Below are 16,405 nucleotides of genomic sequence, written 5' to 3'. Positions count from 1 at the left end.
ATGCACCTCGTCGGGCTGGAAAAAATGTCTCGCTGTCGTGGCAAAACGATGCGGACCAGGAAGATGAAAATGGCAAGAGGAGTGCAATTCCCGTCCGCAAAATGCTTCTCTGCGGCCATGCTACCTGTTGCTGGAGATTGGCAGGACTGACAAGGACGACGACGTAATGCACGGATCGTGGCCGTGGGCGGGGCTTGCGTGGGAGCTTCCCAGTTTGAGCGTGGCCCCCCAGAGGCACAACCTTGGAACAAGCCGCGGGGGGCTGGCCACGGCCCACGATAGAAACCACAAGGAGCAGCCCAGGATGTCTCCTCAGTCGACATCGTCGCTCTGCCATCGCCGCCCAGCACTGCGACTGACCTGACCAGTTAAGAGCCTTGCGAGCGGATGCCGCCTAGCTCGACGTAGAAGTCTCGCCGCCCAGGTCGTCACAGGCTCTGTATTTCAAGGGCAAGCTGCCTCTGTGGCTCGTCAAGGGTCCAATTCCAGGGTCACCGCTCCGTCCTGATCACTCGATTCAGATCAGAAGAAACGAGCCCGTTCGCGCGCAACGAGCCAAAGCTCTCACTCCGCCAACCGTCTTCCTCCCGGATCTCCAGTACTTTACAGCAACCTCGCCCATCCCATCGCCTTCGCTTCGCCTGCCCCGGACGCACCCACAGCAGTGTCCACGACTGAAGTCACCGGTCAAGTGCGCAGGCAGGGTGCATACCACGAGCCAGCGAGGTCTGTCGGTGTCTGCACAGTTGGATCCTGCATCGCTACGATCGTGGGTTCACCTCGAGGTATGACCTCATTGCCCACGGGCACGGATTCCAAGAAGTCGACGGCCTGAACGGACCACCGCATTATCGCCCTCCCGGCTATCTCCTCCGATCCGGGCCTTTTCGTGTCGACATCGACAAGAGGGGCCACTGTCGCCAATCACCAGCGCCCACAGAACCACCACAGACTCCGCAGACATCCATTTCGGCCTCCCAAGCCAGCAGGGGTCCGGACATTGCACCTCGCAGCCGCTGGAGGCGGCAACCCACGGGCTCACTCCGGACATCTGAATTTACGCAACCTCAAGCGAGACAAGGGCGCGCGCCGCGGAGCTCGTGAAAGACTCGGCGTGGCTTGTCTCATTGGCACGTCACCTTCTGTAAAAGCTTCTGGATGGCACTCCGCGCCAGTGCGGACCGCGCCATGGCACGCGGGCCCCCATCCAATTTGGAGAAAACGGGCCGACCTCTCCTCCCGCACGGCGCCGGTGCTCTCGACACCAGCAACGTCGCCGCTGCCGCCGTGGGCAAGCACAACACGCAGCTCGCCAGCGTCGTCGTCTCGGCCAACACTCCGCACTTGCGCCTTTTTGTGTCGCTGGCCTTTTTGGCATTGGTCCTGGTGAGTGCCCCCTTCCCTTTTGGTACATCTGGAGCACAGAGCTATTGCTCGACTGCGCCTGGGCTGGGAAATACCATCACGAGAAGAGCACGAGCGAAAAAGAGGGAAACCCGGAGCCGTCTAATGGACGATTTTGGATCCCGCATTATTACGACGAGCTTCTCCATCCTCCCCCACCTGGCCTGCCCAGTCTTTTTTTTTCTCGGCCTATTCTCTGCTTGCGGGTAGCTCCAGAGCGCAGGCTTTCAGCTCAGCACTCCATGGAGCTATGGAGCTGGCGCCATTCCCCCCACATGAAGCCCTGCAAGCCCCGTGCATGTGCGCCCACAGCAATGCGCCGCAGCTTCCCCTCCACCCGGCTGGCTGGCGAGTGCCCCGCTTCCATTAAACACTGTCGTCACAGGCGTTGCGATCTCCATCGGTTGCGTCCTGGGCACGAGGCGTCGGGCAGCCCAATCCATGCATGCAGCTCATTCTAACCCCTCTGCGACGACAATATAGTTTGCCCAGTTCTTCCTCTCTGGCTTGAAGCCTCCCTCCTCGCGCCTCTTTTCTCCTCCTTCCTACCTCAGGGCCTCATCCATCTTCTCTCCTCCTGCCACCGTCGTCGACGACCTTATCTGCAAGAGCCCAGAGCCTTTCCCCACCGAACCTCCCGTCTCACCACTCCGCACCATGGCTCTGATCGAGGAGACGAAGCGCCTCGTCGCGCAGTTTGACTACTCCGACGAGGATGTCAACAAGAGTGTCAAGGAGTTCCTCCGTCAGATGAGTAAGTCTATGCCCACTTGCTACCAGGCATTTGTCATTTTTTTGTGAGTAGTCCTGATTGTTTGCACGCAGACGAGGGCTTGGAAAAGGAGGGGAGCAGCATAAGCCAGATCCCGACCTACGTGACTGGAGTGCCCAATGGCACGGAAAAGGTATGAAGTCTGGTAGATTCGGCCGAGCACCAAAAGGCCCCAACGCCATACTGACGTTATGACCTACAGGGACTGTACCTTGCGGTCGACCTTGGCGGCACCAACTTCCGCGTCTGCTCTATCCACCTCAATGGCGACACCACATTCAACCTGACTTTCAACAAGGTTGCTATCCCTAAAGAGCTCATGGTCGCCAAGAAAGCCGAGGACCTCTTCGCATTCCTTGCCAAGCAGATCGAGGCATTCCTCAAGGAGCACCACGAAGATCACTTTGCTGCGCACATTAGACGTCGCCAGACGGTTAGCACACCTGAAGGCTACCGTGATGAGCACATTTTCCGCCTCGGCTTTACCTTCAGCTTTCCCGTTCAGCAAATCGGCATCAACAAGGGCACGCTGATTCGGTGGACAAAGGGCTTTGATATTCCTGACGCCATTGGCCAGGATGTCTGCGCCCTCCTGCAGACGGAGATTGACAAGCTCCATCTGCCCGTCAAGGTGGCTGCTTTGGTGAACGACACCGTCGGCACTCTCATGGCCCGGTCTTACACTTCGCCTGGCAAGACTGCCACCTTGCTGGGTGCCATCTTCGGTACCGGCACCAACGGTGCCTACGTCGACAAGGTCACCAAGATCCTGAAGCCAGTTGAGGGCGAGTACGACAAGTCCACTGGAGACATGGTCATCAACACGGAATGGGGCTCGTTTGACAACCAGCTCAACGTCCTCCCCAACACGACCTACGATATCGAGCTCGATAAGAAGAGTGTCAATCCCGGCATCCAGATGTTTGAGAAGCGTGTCTCGGGAATGTTCCTCGGCGAGATTGTTCGTCTGGTAATCGTTGACTTGATCAAGAACCCCAACGTTGCCTTCTTCAAGGACGACAACTCGAGCACAAATGACCTCAAGTCCACCACCACAATCTCACCGTCTTCTTCCGTATTCACGCAGTGGGGCCTGGACAGTGCTATCATGTCAGTCGCTGCTGCCGATAGCACTCCCGAGATCTACTCTCTCCGCCAGGCGCTTGAGAAGCAGCTCGACATCTACTCGGCCTCTCTCGAGGATGCCAAAGCGTTCAAGGATATCGCCTATGCTGTCGGACGCCGGGCCGCCAGGCTAGCAGCCGTGGCGCTTGGAGCTGTGGCGCTCCAGAGCGGCAAGCTCACCGAGACTCCCGACGACATCATTGACATTGGCGTTGACGGCAGCCTGGTCGAGCACTACCCGTTCTTCCGCGATATGATCTATGAGGCCCTGGCTGTCATCGATGGCATTGGTCCTGAAGGCGCCAAGCGCATCCGCATTGGCATTGCCAAGGATGGCAGCGGCGTGGGCGCGGCCCTTATTGCCCTGGTCGCCGCCGAGATGGAGAAGAAGAACCCTGTCGACTACCTGACGGCTCTCAGGACTACCGTCACACAGAAGCTGGCAAGCGTGATGCCCAGCACAGGGGAGTCGTCCGCTGTTGCGTGATTTCAGAAGATGTGGGAGCACGAATCCTGGCACTATCGGCGTTTTTGGCGAAATCTGGGCTCCACTACAAAAATGATTTCTTTGCCGTTGCTTTCAAGTGATATGACTGGGACGATTTGGGCCCGGTTGGACGGTGTACAGCGTAAGCTACCACACAACATACCAAGGGCGATTAGGCATGACGACTATGGGATGGCTCCGAGATGACTTTCTACTTTCACATTATTCGTACTAGTATATACATGTTAGGCTCGAAATGCATTAAGATCCACCCGTGAATCCCAACGGAACTTTGAAGCAGCAAACTTATTTGCACAGATCGGTAGCGGCATTGATGCATCTTAGTCTTATATTCAGCGAGTGCCGGATCGGCAACAGGCATGCAGCAAGGACGATGCTCCTGTTGAGAAATCACGAAGAACTGGCGCCCCCCTTTTTTGAATAGTCTAAGTAGAGCCCCGATTATGCTAAATGATGGCCGGCGTTCTAACCCCCGACACTTCAAGTGTCCAATCTACTTGTACTTGACAAGATTAATACCGGTGCGTCTTATTTTCCCCCAAACGCGGCAGCAGGATACGCGCGGTCCCTCTTCTTCCGAGAGGCCGCGACCGAAGAACTGCTCCGTGAGCTCGCGCCGCTGCGGGAGCCGCCGTTTGCCGACGCGGGAACCTGCATATCGGGCGGCAGGTCGTTCCACTCTGTCTCAGGCCTAAGGTTCTGGAACGACGTGCCCGTCGGGGTTTGCGGGGGTGGTGCGAGGGATTGGGCTGTGGAGGATAGCGATGCTGCACTTGATGGAGGTGGTGGAGGGCGTGTGGTGCCGTTACTATGTGATGATGACGACGGCGGCGGCGGCGGCGGGATGGATGTTGGCTTTTGCGCCGCGCCCGCTGGCGGCATGGCGTACATGGGGAGGTTCGCAGCCATCGCGGTGGTGCTGGGTGGTATGCTCTTGGCGTTGCTGCTTATAATGTGGTTGTTGTCGTTGTCGTTGCCGTAGCTCATGGCCGCTGCGGCGCTGGGCTGTCTGTCTATAATGATCGGCCGCTCGACCACGTAGGCGTGACCGGGCTGCAGCTTGAAGTAGTAGTTCTTGATCTCGCCGGCGATGCTGAATCCGCGGCGCTGATACCAGCCTAGGCCTTCGTCGTTCTGGACCCAGACGTGCGCCCAGACAGTTTCGCACTTCCAAGACGACGAGGGGTTATTCGTCGACGCAATGACGCTGGCGACGACGTCTTCCAGGCAGGCTGCTGCTAGGCCAAGGGAGCGGTACGGCGACAGGAGGACGAGCGACTGGATATATAAGCCGCTGACCTGGTTGCCTGCGGGTGTTCGGAAGGGTAAAGCCTCGGGGCGGCAAACAAGGCCGCCGATGACTTTAGGGGTCGAGTTTGGCTCCGTCCAGAGGATCACGCGACTGAAGGCGCCCGAGGTCGCGGGGTTCGAGAGCTGAGCGTAGAACGAGTCGGGGTAGTTGATCGGCAGGATCAGAGAGGTTACGCGGCGCAGCGCGGGGATGTGCTCAGGCTCGATGGGCAGGATCGAGGCCTGAGGATGGAGCGAGGCCGGCCGCCTTGTCAGAAAAGTGTGTGGTGCTGGAGGCGGCACGGCGTGTGTCTGGGCGGTGTTGCTGGTTGTTGGCCTCGGCGGCGCCGTTGTGTTGCTCGTGATTGTTGTCGAGGAGGGAGGTGCAACGTATGAGGGACCCTTCGGGGCGAAGAAGGAGCGTATCGAGGGTTGGCCTTGGGGCTTGGTGTTGACAGGAAGAGACATTGTCGGCACCGACCGGGGCGTGAAGGCAGATATAGGGCAGAAAAGGAGTGACGGTATTTGATGGACTGACAGGCTGACGACAACCAGCACCAAAGACGGAAGAGTTGGCAGTGGCCCGGTGGGGCAGACTGAGAATCTGGGACGGATCGAGAATGACCAGGGCTGTAATTAGGAGTAGTTGTTGTTGTTGTTGAGGGAGGCGGCGAGCGAGGGGCTAGCCGAGGGGGGCCAGGGCACGAAACACTGGGGGTCTGTGTATCATGGAAGAGGAGAGTGAGGCTGGCCTCGCTGGCCTTGTCGAAGCAGCCGACTCCTGTCTCAGAGGTCCAGTTAGGGTTTTCTGTGTGCGACCTCGGCGAGAGTTTCGCTCCATGTCCCTTGTGATCGAGTCGCGAGTATCGAAGGCATCTAGAACGGAGCAGGCCGGCGGTGACCCTGCAGCCGGCGATCAAGCCTCTAATAATTACCCCACCACCAAATGCTTAAAGACGTGCCTGGCGGCTCAACATCCTTGCTGCCGCCGTAGTGCGCGGGCTAGGCAGGCACAAGCACTGCAGCGCCAGGGAGCCGGCGGTTGTCAGTCTTTATGGTACCTATAGCCATGCTGCGATAACCAGTGGACACCGTCTGGTGCTGGTTCCGGCTGCGTTGGAGCCTGCCCTTAGGCCAAGCAACCAATGATGTGTCATAGGAAACAGATGCTCTTGAAGAAGAACCAGTCTTGCGGATCCTTTGCATCACATGGGGGGAGCTCGAGGTTGTGTCAAAGTCAAAATGGTCGGTCGCTACAGCTCCCGTGGCACTGCTGCAAGCGGCCAGGTGTCCTGGCACTATATCCAAAGTAGAGGTGCCGTAACTTCAGGTACCGACGCGTATGTGTAGGTCCAGAAAGCCAAAACCGACCCTTCAACAATGGTGAAGCTCTGTCCTACTATAATCCTTGCTCAGCCAGCCAATCCAGCTCCTTTCTGACGTCTGCCAGGCCCACCAACAAAGATGGTGAAGCTTTGCCATTAGTGTTTTGGCTTTTGGGAAAGCTCTTTAGGTGTAAAGCGCACACACTTAGAGGTACATGAGTCACTTCATGGCACATTGCCACACGACTCGATGTGTTCTGGAGTAAGATTCTAATCTAAATGCTGCCAAGTAGCTCGCCCCTCACAAATGGTGATCTGACGGTTGCCAGCCTTCGTGTATTCGGAGATCACCTGATGATATCGTCTAGGCGTGGTACCTGTAAGGACTTGGCATGAACCTTGGAACACCATGAGTACTCATAGTGCCTTTATGTGAACATAGCAGCAGTGTCCTCTATCCAGACAACCATTGTTCAGTGTCCCATTTCAATCGTAGCTGCGGGAACGGTCGCATGAGCTGGACAAAAGCCAATGATCGAGTTGGGCTTCTGAATCAACCAACACGGGCTGTTACTCGCACCCAGGTTGTCCAGACGGGCGAATAGTCTTGTCTGCACAACGACGCCTTGAGCCAAAGACGCTCTCTGCAAACCAATAATGACGCGTACGTCAGATAAAGTCGGTATGCCCAGTCGTAGCTCACTGCCATATGAGCGCTGAAGCCGAGGAGAGCAAGCAATGTTTCTGCAGGACAACTGAATCGTTGATGGAGATGGCCTGCGTTCCATAATAAAAGGCCCATCCTCGCTGTAGCGATGCTCAAAGTGGATGCAAGTGGGCATGAAATGCAATGAGGTGGCCCCCCTGAGCGACCCGCCACCAGTGACTTGCAGCCCCGGCCACGGCCCTGCGGATGCGGCAGGTACCCTCAAACGATAGCGTGCTTGCCGGTGGGTCGGGCACTCCTGCGCTCTTGCGCTCCAACCCCAGCCAAATCTCTCCGCCCCCATTACGATGGCTGGGGCACTTTTCTGAAGCCGCGAGCAAGCACCGGACTTACCATCACCACATTTGTCACCTTTGCCATCCCCAGCACCATCACTGCCGCTCCTTCCATCGCCTGGTGCTTGTCTGCCCTGGCCTCCCGCTGCTTCTTTTGTGACAAGCCGCAGCCTCTTTCAATTAATTGACTGTGCTTCACCACGCGCTCACGTTACCCTCTGGAAATGGTGGCGACAGCCGACACAAGCCTTGGGAGGACAGCTTAGAGGCGTCGCTTGCGGTCACCAGGCTTTGAGTCTCGGCCAGCCTGTCGGCGCTGTACCGTGACACCCTGCGCTCAGATTCAGGCAGGTCATCACAAGATCGGCTTGACAGTACCGTGGCTATCTCGCACCTCGTCGCCGTCCTCGACAGAGCTCCGGGATCTTGCGCCATCAGAGCGAAGCTAAGTTTTCGTCGCGACAACCACGGACTTCGGCCACAACCTCACCTTTCTTCATTTTCTTTGTGGCCATTGAACTGTCGCGGGCTTGAGCCGACCCAGCATCTCCTGCACAACACACAGCGTGTGTTACTGCAGCGAAGATGTCCGCTCCCTCTAATACCGGCAAGGCCGGTGTCATCAAGGCTAGTGATGACAGCGGGAGTTTAGACAAGTTGGTCCGTGGATCTGCCCCATCCGGCACGAGTCTCATATGCTGACAGTTTTCTGCGTCGTCCTCTGCAGGCACACGCGGTTTTGGATGATCTCCTGTACAATATCGTTCATGATCTTCTCGTCAAAGTCCATCGGGACGAGAAAATAGCACGCGCCTCGACCGCCGCAATCCGCGTCGAAAAGCTCGCTTTCGACACAGCTGATGCATCAGACCCCGATGTGCGACCCGATGTCAAGGTCGAGACTGATGCCGCGGTTTATGACGAGGGCAAAGTGCTCCTCAAGGGGAACCCCTTAGTCACAACCAAGGACATTGTTTGTCCACGATGCCACCTCCCTCGCTTGTTATACCCGACAGACGGCAAAGGCGCAAGGAAACCGGACCCCAGCATAATATACTGCAAGAAGCACCCTTACATTGACAAGGCTGGCTACGACATCTATGGCCAGACCTGGGTCGCGCAAGGACCAGGCAGGGGCAAGAAGAAGAAGGATATGGAGAAGAAGACAGATACGCCGCAGGACTCGGCTGGCGGCACCCCGACGCCTGAGGGTGCCGGAGACGCGAAAGCTGGATCTGCAGCACGGCCTGCAAATATGCTCTCGTTCCCGTCCGCGACCTGCAGCAAGTGCAAGCGATGTATACTGGTCACGAGACTAAACAACCACATGGGATCGTGCATAGGCAATAGCGGGCGTAATGCCAGCCGTGCAGCGGCGCAGAAGATCAGCAATGGGAGTAGCAACGGGACAGCAAACGGCGACAACACACCTCCGTCGAGTCAGAAGGGCACGCCGGCTCCTGGGTCACGGGCGAGCAGTCCCAAGAAACGGGATAGTGTCGAGATGGACGACGATGACGACAGCGACGTGGATTCACACAAGAAGAAGAAGATCAAGCCGACTGGCGCGGACAAGACCAAGAAACTCGTCCTCAAGGCAAAATCTTCTGTGGGATCTAAGAAGGAGAAGGTCAAGGCCAGCTCCTCGTTGAGTGTTGAGCAAAAAGTTGACGATGACGACGGAGACAATTCTACCGTCGAAGTGGCGCCCAAGAAGAAACTCGGCAAGACACAGAGTCCTGCCAAGAAGCTCAAGCTTGGTGTCTCAAAACCAAACCTGAACTCGTCCCCAGCAGCAAAGAGCAATGGAAAAACTCACAGCAGTCGGGACGATGATGGCTCAGAAAGCTCGGAAACCCTTTCGTCACCACAGGCCGGGTAATGGGTGACAAGCCCGTGGCTACATGTATTTGTGTAAAGGAGCAATTCACCACGCCACTTTGGATCGATGGGCTCTTGGATAGTAGAGAGCCCGTATCATTTTGTATATCTCACATGGACCTTGCATTGACTTGGGGTTTCGGAGCTCTCGGGGTTTGTTCTTGTCTTTAGTCTTGTTGGTTGGCAGGCATTTTTCCAAAAGGCTTTCTGCTGTTGGTGCATTGCGTCATGCTAGGTTGATCGAGAGTTGTCTAGCATGGCGACGTTGGCGTTTTTCTGTAGCCCTGACCCCCTCACAGACAGGCCTTTTGTTCATGATCGAGTCACAGTTTCGTGCTACTCGCGCCCAAAAGGTCCTGCCAGTTGAAAATGCATACCCTTTTTTAGGTCACTGATCTGTTTCTCTAATTTTCCAACGTGGATGGTGTGGCCAGGAGCTGTCATTCTTCATCCTCTACAATCCTCGCCCGTATGATCTTGACCTCCTCCACTGGCCTGTCCTCTGTTTTCGTCTTGACGAGCCCCATCCTCTTGACCACGCTCATGCCGCTCTTGACGCGCCCGAAGATGGTGTGCTTGCCGTCCAGCCAGGGCGTGGGCGCAAGCGTGATGAAGAACTGACTGCCGTTTGTGTCCTTGCCGGCATTCGCCATGCTCAGCACGCCCGCGCCCGTGTGCCGAAGCTCGGCGCTGATCTCGTCGGCGAACTTTTCGCCATAGATGGACGACCCGCCCCTCCCCGTGCCCGTCGGGTCGCCGCCCTGGATCATAAAGTTGGGGATGATGCGGTGGAAGATTGTCCCGTCGTAGTAGCCCCGCCGCGTGAGCTCGGTGAAGTTGTTGCACGTCCGGGGCGCGTGCGCCGTGTAGAGCTCGAGCGTTATGGCGCCCATTGAGGTCTCGAGGACGATGTTTGGAGCCTGGCTTGTCATGGCGTCTCGAGTCGCTAGGCTCAAGTTTCGTGTGGTGTTATGTCCTGGCTACTTGCTCTATTGAACAGTTCTGCTCGCGCTGAGCCTTGAGAACACCTGGAAAATGTGCGACGCAAGACCACGGCCGGAATATGCGGATTTGCTGTGGCGATGGCCAATTGGTAAATGCGATTTATGAAATATCCTGGTGAAATTGCCCCTAGTCACTGAATCAAGGCCGGTGAGTGTGCTTCACGTAGAATCGATGTGACTTTGTGAGACTGTTGGCGATGCTTGTCGACGCCTCAGGTATCGCCAGGGTGAGGCGAGGATTTCTGCCCCACGCGAGCGATGGGGAGCCACTGTTTGTGTCACTCCCATGCACGCTAAAGAGTGCTGAAGTGTTCACTTCAAGACAACAGCAGCAATCTTGTTGCATTTGGGATGCCTAATCTGCCACAACTTCTCCAACTTCTTTTCATTTCATCTACTGGACATTTGTGCATACGTGCATTCTCCTCTTGATCGGCATTGTCCTGCACAGGGACCGAAAACATTGTCGAGCTCGTGCTCGTCACCGATCCGCAGCTGATCATGGCCTCGAACAATGTCTCTGCCCTCGTGGGAGCAGACGGCCATGCCATCACCAACACCTCCAGCAATACTACAAGTCCTCTCACCTTCTCAGAGCAGCTGAGTGGGTTGCCTCAGTTTTTGCTTGAGAACTGGGATCTGTTCGTTCTCGAGTTTCGCATCGTCTTCACGGCGTTAGCTTGCATATACATAGGAGCCCATGGCGCCCTTCGCCGTCCACCATCTGCGGTCCCAGCAAAGTCCAAAAAGCATGGAGCCAAGGGCAACCATCACGACGAGGAAGAAGATCTCGTTGAAGGTCTCAAACCGTCAGATGCTATCCTCTTCCCTATCCTAGCTGGTGTTGTTCTCATCGGCTTGTACAAGCTCATCAAGTGGCTTGAGGACCCAGACATTATCAACAAAATCCTGGGCGCCTACTTCTCCGTCATGTCGCTCGCTAGCCTGGGCAAGCTTCTTGCAGACACATTGCACATGGTCACAGGATTCATCTTCCCCAACGTGTGGCGCGCAAAGGACGGTACATTGTACCATATCGATGCAGAAAAGAAGGGCCAGTTTCGTAGTAGCCCTGGTAGCGATGAGCGAGTGTTGGACGGGACCCGGAACACACCCTTTCCTGGGTATTGGTCCAAGAGCGGTGGCTCTGCTCGCAAGACTGACCTGTACTGGGAACTCCGCAGGCTGTTTACGGAGCACTGGACGATTCGCTTTTCCATCCACGGACTCTTCAACGAAAATCTGCGCATCAAGCTAAACGACATGTTTGGTGTCGTTCTCGCGTTCGGAGCGACCGTGATCTACTACACGACCAAATCAGTCCTGCTCTCGAACATTATGGGGTATGCATTCTCGTATGCGGGTATAATCATGATGTCGCCGACAACGTTCACGACCGGGAGTGCTGTGCTTTTCGGGCTCTTCTTCTATGACATCTACATGGTGTTCTACACGTAAGTCTTGCGCATGCTGCACCTCACTTGGCTGTGAGGCTGACAAGTTATCTCTCGGCACAGTCCGTACATGGTTACGGTTGCCACGAAATTGGATGTCCCAATCAAGCTGGTCTTCCAAGGGCCTAAGAAGGCAAGCATGCTTGGACTTGGGGACATTGTCATTCCCGGCATGTTCATTGGTCTTTGCCTCCGCTTCGACCACTATCTCTACTATCACCGCCAGAGAAAGCTGGTGCCGGTCGAGCTCGAGACCGAGACCAAGGTTGCTGGCCAGCTTGCAGTCAGCACGGAGACGCAGCGCATGGTGGTCAAGCCCGAGTACATCAATCCCCAAGGACAATGGGGGGACCGGTGGTGGAGTACCAAGCTCACCGGCATTTTGTCTCCGAGTGCTACGCCGTCACTCAAAGCATCGGCGTTTCACAAGACCTACTTCTATGCCGCCATGGCTGGGTACTTGCTTGCAATGGTAGTCACGCTAGCCATGCTGCTTGTCTTCAACCATGCTCAACCGGCTCTGCTCTATCTGGTCCCAGGCGTTGTGTTCTCAGTCTGGCTGACCGGTCTTGTGCGCGGCGAGGTTCACGACATGTGGGTATACACCGAGGATGGGAGCCTGGATGGATCGGACACCATCGTGGAGGTGGATGAGGACGGCAACGTGACCAAGGAGATCAAGAAGGATGAGCAGAAGACTGATGGAGAAAGCAAAGACGATGCGAAGGCTATCGAGGGCACAAAGACAAACGATGTCTCCGAGGCTAAAGGAAAGGAAGCTGTGAGCAGCAAGAGCACCACAAAGGCAGTAGAGCACTGCGTATTCAACTTCTCAATCCTGGCGCCTGCTTCATCTGAGGCTGCTTGAGCACCAAGAGATCATAGACTGAAGATAGATGTCATTACAGAAGCACCTACAGAATGGATCCCGTTCTGCCCAGCTAGCAGCACGTCGTTGATTTCCAAGTCGGGAACTGGCATCTTCATAATGAGAAGCACCCTCTATATGGTCATAGAGAAACCTGCCATCATAGAGACAGCCACGCGACACACGGCTTGCTGGAGCGGCAACCTTCTCAAGTTTAGCGAGACAGCATCGCGTAGAGCGCATTAAACGGTATCATTCCTACACAACACAACAACTACGAGCACATCGGGCACCCCCAAAAGTTTCTTTGGAGTCCGGTTTGTTTTATCGTGCCCATAAATTAACGAGCACGGACAGACGAGATTGGCTGAACGAACTGACCAACAATATGAAGCTCCTCGAGAACGGATTTTTGAATAACGTAATCCACAAGTGGGTGAATCACACAAGTGGATGAATCAGTTATCGGGTACTCGTACGACAATGTATAAGTCAATTCAACCACAACGCCTCAAATCAATTCAAACTATTCGGAATCCTCTTCTCCAGAGGCAGATATAACTTTCTGACACGTACGAGCATTATGCCCGGGCTCGCCGCAGACGCCACATCGTCGCGCGCGCATTTCGGGCCTCCTCGTACGACCACTATTCTGACTCGTTTCCGCTATTAACTGCTGCGTCGCATCGATTTGAGCCTTCAAATCCTTTGCCTGATCAATTGTGAGGGACCCTCCTTTCTGTAGCTGCTTTCTTTTCGTACGACGACGGCGGCTGAGGCGGTCGTTTGCATCTCGAAGTTCGGCGATTTCTTGGCGCATAAGGTCCTGCTCGTGCACCATCATTATAACTCCTTTTCCTAGCTGTCGTAGGCCCTGAACAATGGACGACGGAGAGCTATTCTGGTGTCGTACGATACGATTTTCAATATACTTCGTCTGCGATTCGGTCTCAATTGGGTTGTTCGGCGTCTTTGAAACCCATGGGGGTGGTAGTCCAGCAGAGGAACCTGGCGGTGTCGGCGTATGAAACTTCACATCTAGCTGCGAAATCACATAATTCGGGTCGTACGGTACTAGGCCTGTCGCTCTGAAGCCTGCCTGGATGTTTGATTTGGTCATTGCAGCGTCGTACGCCTTATAAAAGGCTGGGAGGAAGTCCTCCTTTGAAACGTGGGTTACGTGCGCCCGCATTAGACCTTCGATTTCTTTACCGTACGCCCGTTTCAGAGGTCCAAAACACCCAACATCGAGAGGCTGGAGCTTATGCGACGAATGAGCAGGCATACAGAGCGTAACAATATTCTGTTCCTTGCAGTAGAGCTCGAAATCGACGGAATGGTGGCTCTCGTGGCCGTCGAGGATAAGGAGGCGGTGGGTACCCTTCGTACGACTCTTTGTATGGAAATCAAAGTGTTTTACCCATTCTAGGCCTCTCTCGTTCGTCGTCCAACCGTTTTCTGAAAGCGCGATTACCCAGTTGGCCGGTAGAGGGCTATTCGCGGTCCAGGAGTCGAGGTGGACCTTCCCGGCGAAGATAATGTACGGCGGGATTGAATAGCCGTACGACGCGATACCCTGGATTATTGTAACCCATTCCTGATTGCCTTGTTGTACGGCTCTTGGCCTCCCGCGTCGATCGGAGGTCGTAACGACAGTTTCGGCGGAGATTTTACCCATCGCGAAGCCCGTTTCGTCGAAGTTGTAGATATCGTCATCGTGGATCCCGTATTTCGCGATTATGTTTTGTACGAGCTCAAACCACGCGCGATACGCGTCTGGATCTTCGCAGAGGACTCTCTGGTAGTCGATTCTTCGATTAAAACGCGTACGGAGCTCTGATCGTCGTCGTACGAAGTTTGAGGCCCAGTTCGTTCCGACGCGTGGCGCGTCGCGCACGCGGAGGAGTCGATCCGCCATTTCTCGAACACCACCTAACCGCGGTGGAAACGATCGCGAATCTAGGTCGATTATATATCGTACGATACTGTCCTCTTCGTACGAGGTCAATTTCTGGCAAGGTGGTCGGATATCTTGTTGCGCAGGTCGGCCGTGTTGTCGACGTTGGAGGGTTGAGAAGGATACATTATAGATCTGTGCAGCCTTTCGTACGCTCAATTCTGGGTTCGATTGAAGCGCATTTAGCGCGAGAACTAAATCGCTTTTATTTGATTGTCGTACCATAATTATTGGTGGAGAAAAGGGGGAAAGAAGACAGCCTGTACGAAAGTGGCGGGGGACTGATTCATCCACTTGTGTGATTCACCCACTTGTGGATTACGTTATGAAAACTTAGCATTATTTTGATGCTGCCCAGCTCTGAAGACTGAAGGCAATGTCAACCCCTCACGAGTGCAATCAATGCCTGTTGCAAGTCATGGGTGCGTCGTCCTGATGAAGGCCATCATCATTCACTCTTCGTCTTCTTCTTAGTTTCTTGATGAGGAAAGTTGCGAATGCTTGAGAATACTCTCTTCGACGAATTGTATACGCCTTGTGGTAGTTATGGCAGCAGCTGTCGAGTGACATCCCCAGATCGTTAGACTACGAGTACATTTCAGCATTGCCTCTAGAATCAGACAAGCGGCCAGACACTCCTGTTATTACAAATTCCCGTCGTCGCTTGCAGACGGCGTTACCGCACGCCTTGGTTGATCGTTGCAAGCGTCTGAGGCCCCTGACGCCGGCACGCCTCCAACCCCAAACGGGGCATGAGATCTGCAGGGTGGTGCGGACCTGCGGCCAGGCTATGACGACACCGGGCCGCCGGACACTTCCAAGTGCCCGCGAATCAGGGTTTGTCGTGATTGTGGCCGGGCTCGCCAGGGACGATCTAAAACAGCGAGATGGAGCTTTGGTGCGGACCGGAGCATCAGGGCAGTGCTTTGTGCAATCGATCCTGCAGGGCAGCCACTGAACTCTGTTGCAGTAGGGGTACCTCGATTACCAGGCGGTGCGCTTCGTGTTGGCGGGGCACCCAAGGAGGTCCCGTGTTAATTAGGGGCTTCACATTGCTGTTTCTTTGGTGTTGCGATCTACTCTGAATGGCGGGCATACGGGTGGACATCCCGTGTCTCACATTTTTCCATGCTGTGAATCGCTTGCAGAGGACCCTGGCTGGCTTTTCTTTTTCCTGTCTTCTTTCGTCCTCTCGATGATAAAGTCTGGTGCTTCTTCCTCGAGGCGGAAATACTTTTACTTTGTCAATCCTCGTCCTGCATGTCGTGTTGGCTGTGCTGAAGCTTCTTTGGGGTGGTTCTGTCTTGGCTATCTCACTTGGCTGACCTGCCATGATGCTGGCGCCAGACACGCTCTAAATCTGTCCATTCTCCATTCGTCCTTGGGCTCCCTTTTCTTCCCCTCTCTTCTTCGTGGATATATTGTTGTTACTCCTAGTGTTCTCAAGTCAACCTCTTTGCGCAAGCATCGTCACCGCACACTCCGCAGCCATCGTCGTTGCACCAGAACGGCGTGCCCACGATGGCGGACCACCACGAACAGTAAGTTGCTCTTGCCGTCAGAGATGATGACTGGACTGCTGGCCCTGGCCGGTAGGCGTCAAGCAGCACCATTATGCCAGTGCATCGTTCGTGCATCCAGGTACGGATGACGGCGATGATGCTAGTCACAGCTGGCCCCGCCTTTGCCTGCTGCCCAGCATCATCCACCAGAGTGACCCCTGCTCTCCTGGGCGCCCACCATGGACCTCCCCCTCCGCCCTATCTTGGCCTTTGGGAACAGCTTGCTCCCGTCACACCACCTCCTCCCATGTGT

General features: G+C 55.3%; 6 protein-coding genes across 6 annotated transcripts; 4 read left to right on the top strand and 2 right to left on the bottom strand.

Moving 5' to 3' along the window:
• Positions 1–2,061: 2,061 nt before the first annotated feature.
• B0I36DRAFT_371894 (putative glucokinase) lies at positions 2,062–3,788 on the top strand (the record flags this gene model as incomplete). The annotated part of the gene is made up of 3 exons (XM_046160062.1): positions 2,062–2,158; positions 2,230–2,309; positions 2,379–3,788. 3 exons carry the CDS (start codon positions 2,062–2,064, stop codon positions 3,786–3,788), a joined length of 1,587 nt encoding a protein of 528 aa, XP_046016444.1.
• Positions 3,789–4,079: 291 nt separating this feature from the next.
• B0I36DRAFT_313792 (uncharacterized protein) lies at positions 4,080–5,991 on the bottom strand. Its single transcript, XM_046152671.1, has one exon. It carries the CDS (start codon positions 5,565–5,567, stop codon positions 4,338–4,340), a length of 1,230 nt encoding a protein of 409 aa, XP_046016443.1. The 5' UTR covers positions 5,568–5,991; the 3' UTR covers positions 4,080–4,337.
• Positions 5,992–8,011: 2,020 nt separating this feature from the next.
• B0I36DRAFT_359034 (uncharacterized protein) lies at positions 8,012–9,308 on the top strand (the record flags this gene model as incomplete). The annotated part of the gene is made up of 2 exons (XM_046158064.1): positions 8,012–8,086; positions 8,154–9,308. 2 exons carry the CDS (start codon positions 8,012–8,014, stop codon positions 9,306–9,308), a joined length of 1,230 nt encoding a protein of 409 aa, XP_046016442.1.
• A 439-nt stretch (positions 9,309–9,747) lies between these two features.
• On the bottom strand, positions 9,748–10,239 carry B0I36DRAFT_236509 (peptidyl-prolyl cis-trans isomerase-like 1; the record flags this gene model as incomplete). The annotated part of the gene is made up of 1 exon (XM_046149470.1): positions 9,748–10,239. One exon carries the CDS (start codon positions 10,237–10,239, stop codon positions 9,748–9,750), a length of 492 nt encoding a protein of 163 aa, XP_046016441.1.
• Positions 10,240–10,640: 401 nt separating this feature from the next.
• Positions 10,641–12,719, top strand: B0I36DRAFT_313788 (signal peptide peptidase-domain-containing protein). The gene is made up of 2 exons (XM_046152670.1): positions 10,641–11,765; positions 11,829–12,719. Exons 1-2 carry the CDS (start codon positions 10,813–10,815, stop codon positions 12,631–12,633), a joined length of 1,758 nt encoding a protein of 585 aa, XP_046016440.1. The 5' UTR covers positions 10,641–10,812; the 3' UTR covers positions 12,634–12,719.
• A 2,786-nt stretch (positions 12,720–15,505) lies between these two features.
• B0I36DRAFT_64387 (uncharacterized protein) lies at positions 15,506–16,332 on the top strand. The gene has a single exon (XM_046163145.1). The coding sequence runs from the start codon at positions 15,786–15,788 to the stop codon at positions 16,239–16,241; it is 456 nt and encodes a 151-aa protein (XP_046016439.1). The 5' UTR covers positions 15,506–15,785; the 3' UTR covers positions 16,242–16,332.
• The last annotated feature ends 73 nt before the right edge of the window (positions 16,333–16,405 follow it).

Source organism: Microdochium trichocladiopsis, assembly GCF_020744255.1.
Source record: "Microdochium trichocladiopsis strain MPI-CAGE-CH-0230 chromosome Unknown B0I36scaffold_2, whole genome shotgun sequence".
Lineage (NCBI taxonomy): Eukaryota > Fungi > Ascomycota > Sordariomycetes > Xylariales > Microdochiaceae > Microdochium > Microdochium trichocladiopsis.
The sequence above is the reverse complement of the archived record's forward strand: the minus strand, read 5'-3'. Positions and strand labels throughout refer to the sequence as shown.

Excerpts from the sequence above, each read along its gene's own strand:
- B0I36DRAFT_313792 (XM_046152671.1), bottom strand. The coding sequence starts at position 5,567 with ATGTCTCTTCCTGTCAACACCAAGCCCCAAGGCCAACCCTCGATACGC.
- B0I36DRAFT_313788 (XM_046152670.1), top strand. The coding sequence starts at position 10,813 with ATGGCCTCGAACAATGTCTCTGCCCTCGTGGGAGCAGACGGCCATGCC. Across the intron at positions 11,766-11,828 it reads ATCTACATGGTGTTCTACAC|TCCGTACATGGTTACGGTTG; the intron begins GTAAGTCTTGCG and ends CTCTCGGCACAG.
- B0I36DRAFT_64387 (XM_046163145.1), top strand. The coding sequence starts at position 15,786 with ATGATAAAGTCTGGTGCTTCTTCCTCGAGGCGGAAATACTTTTACTTT.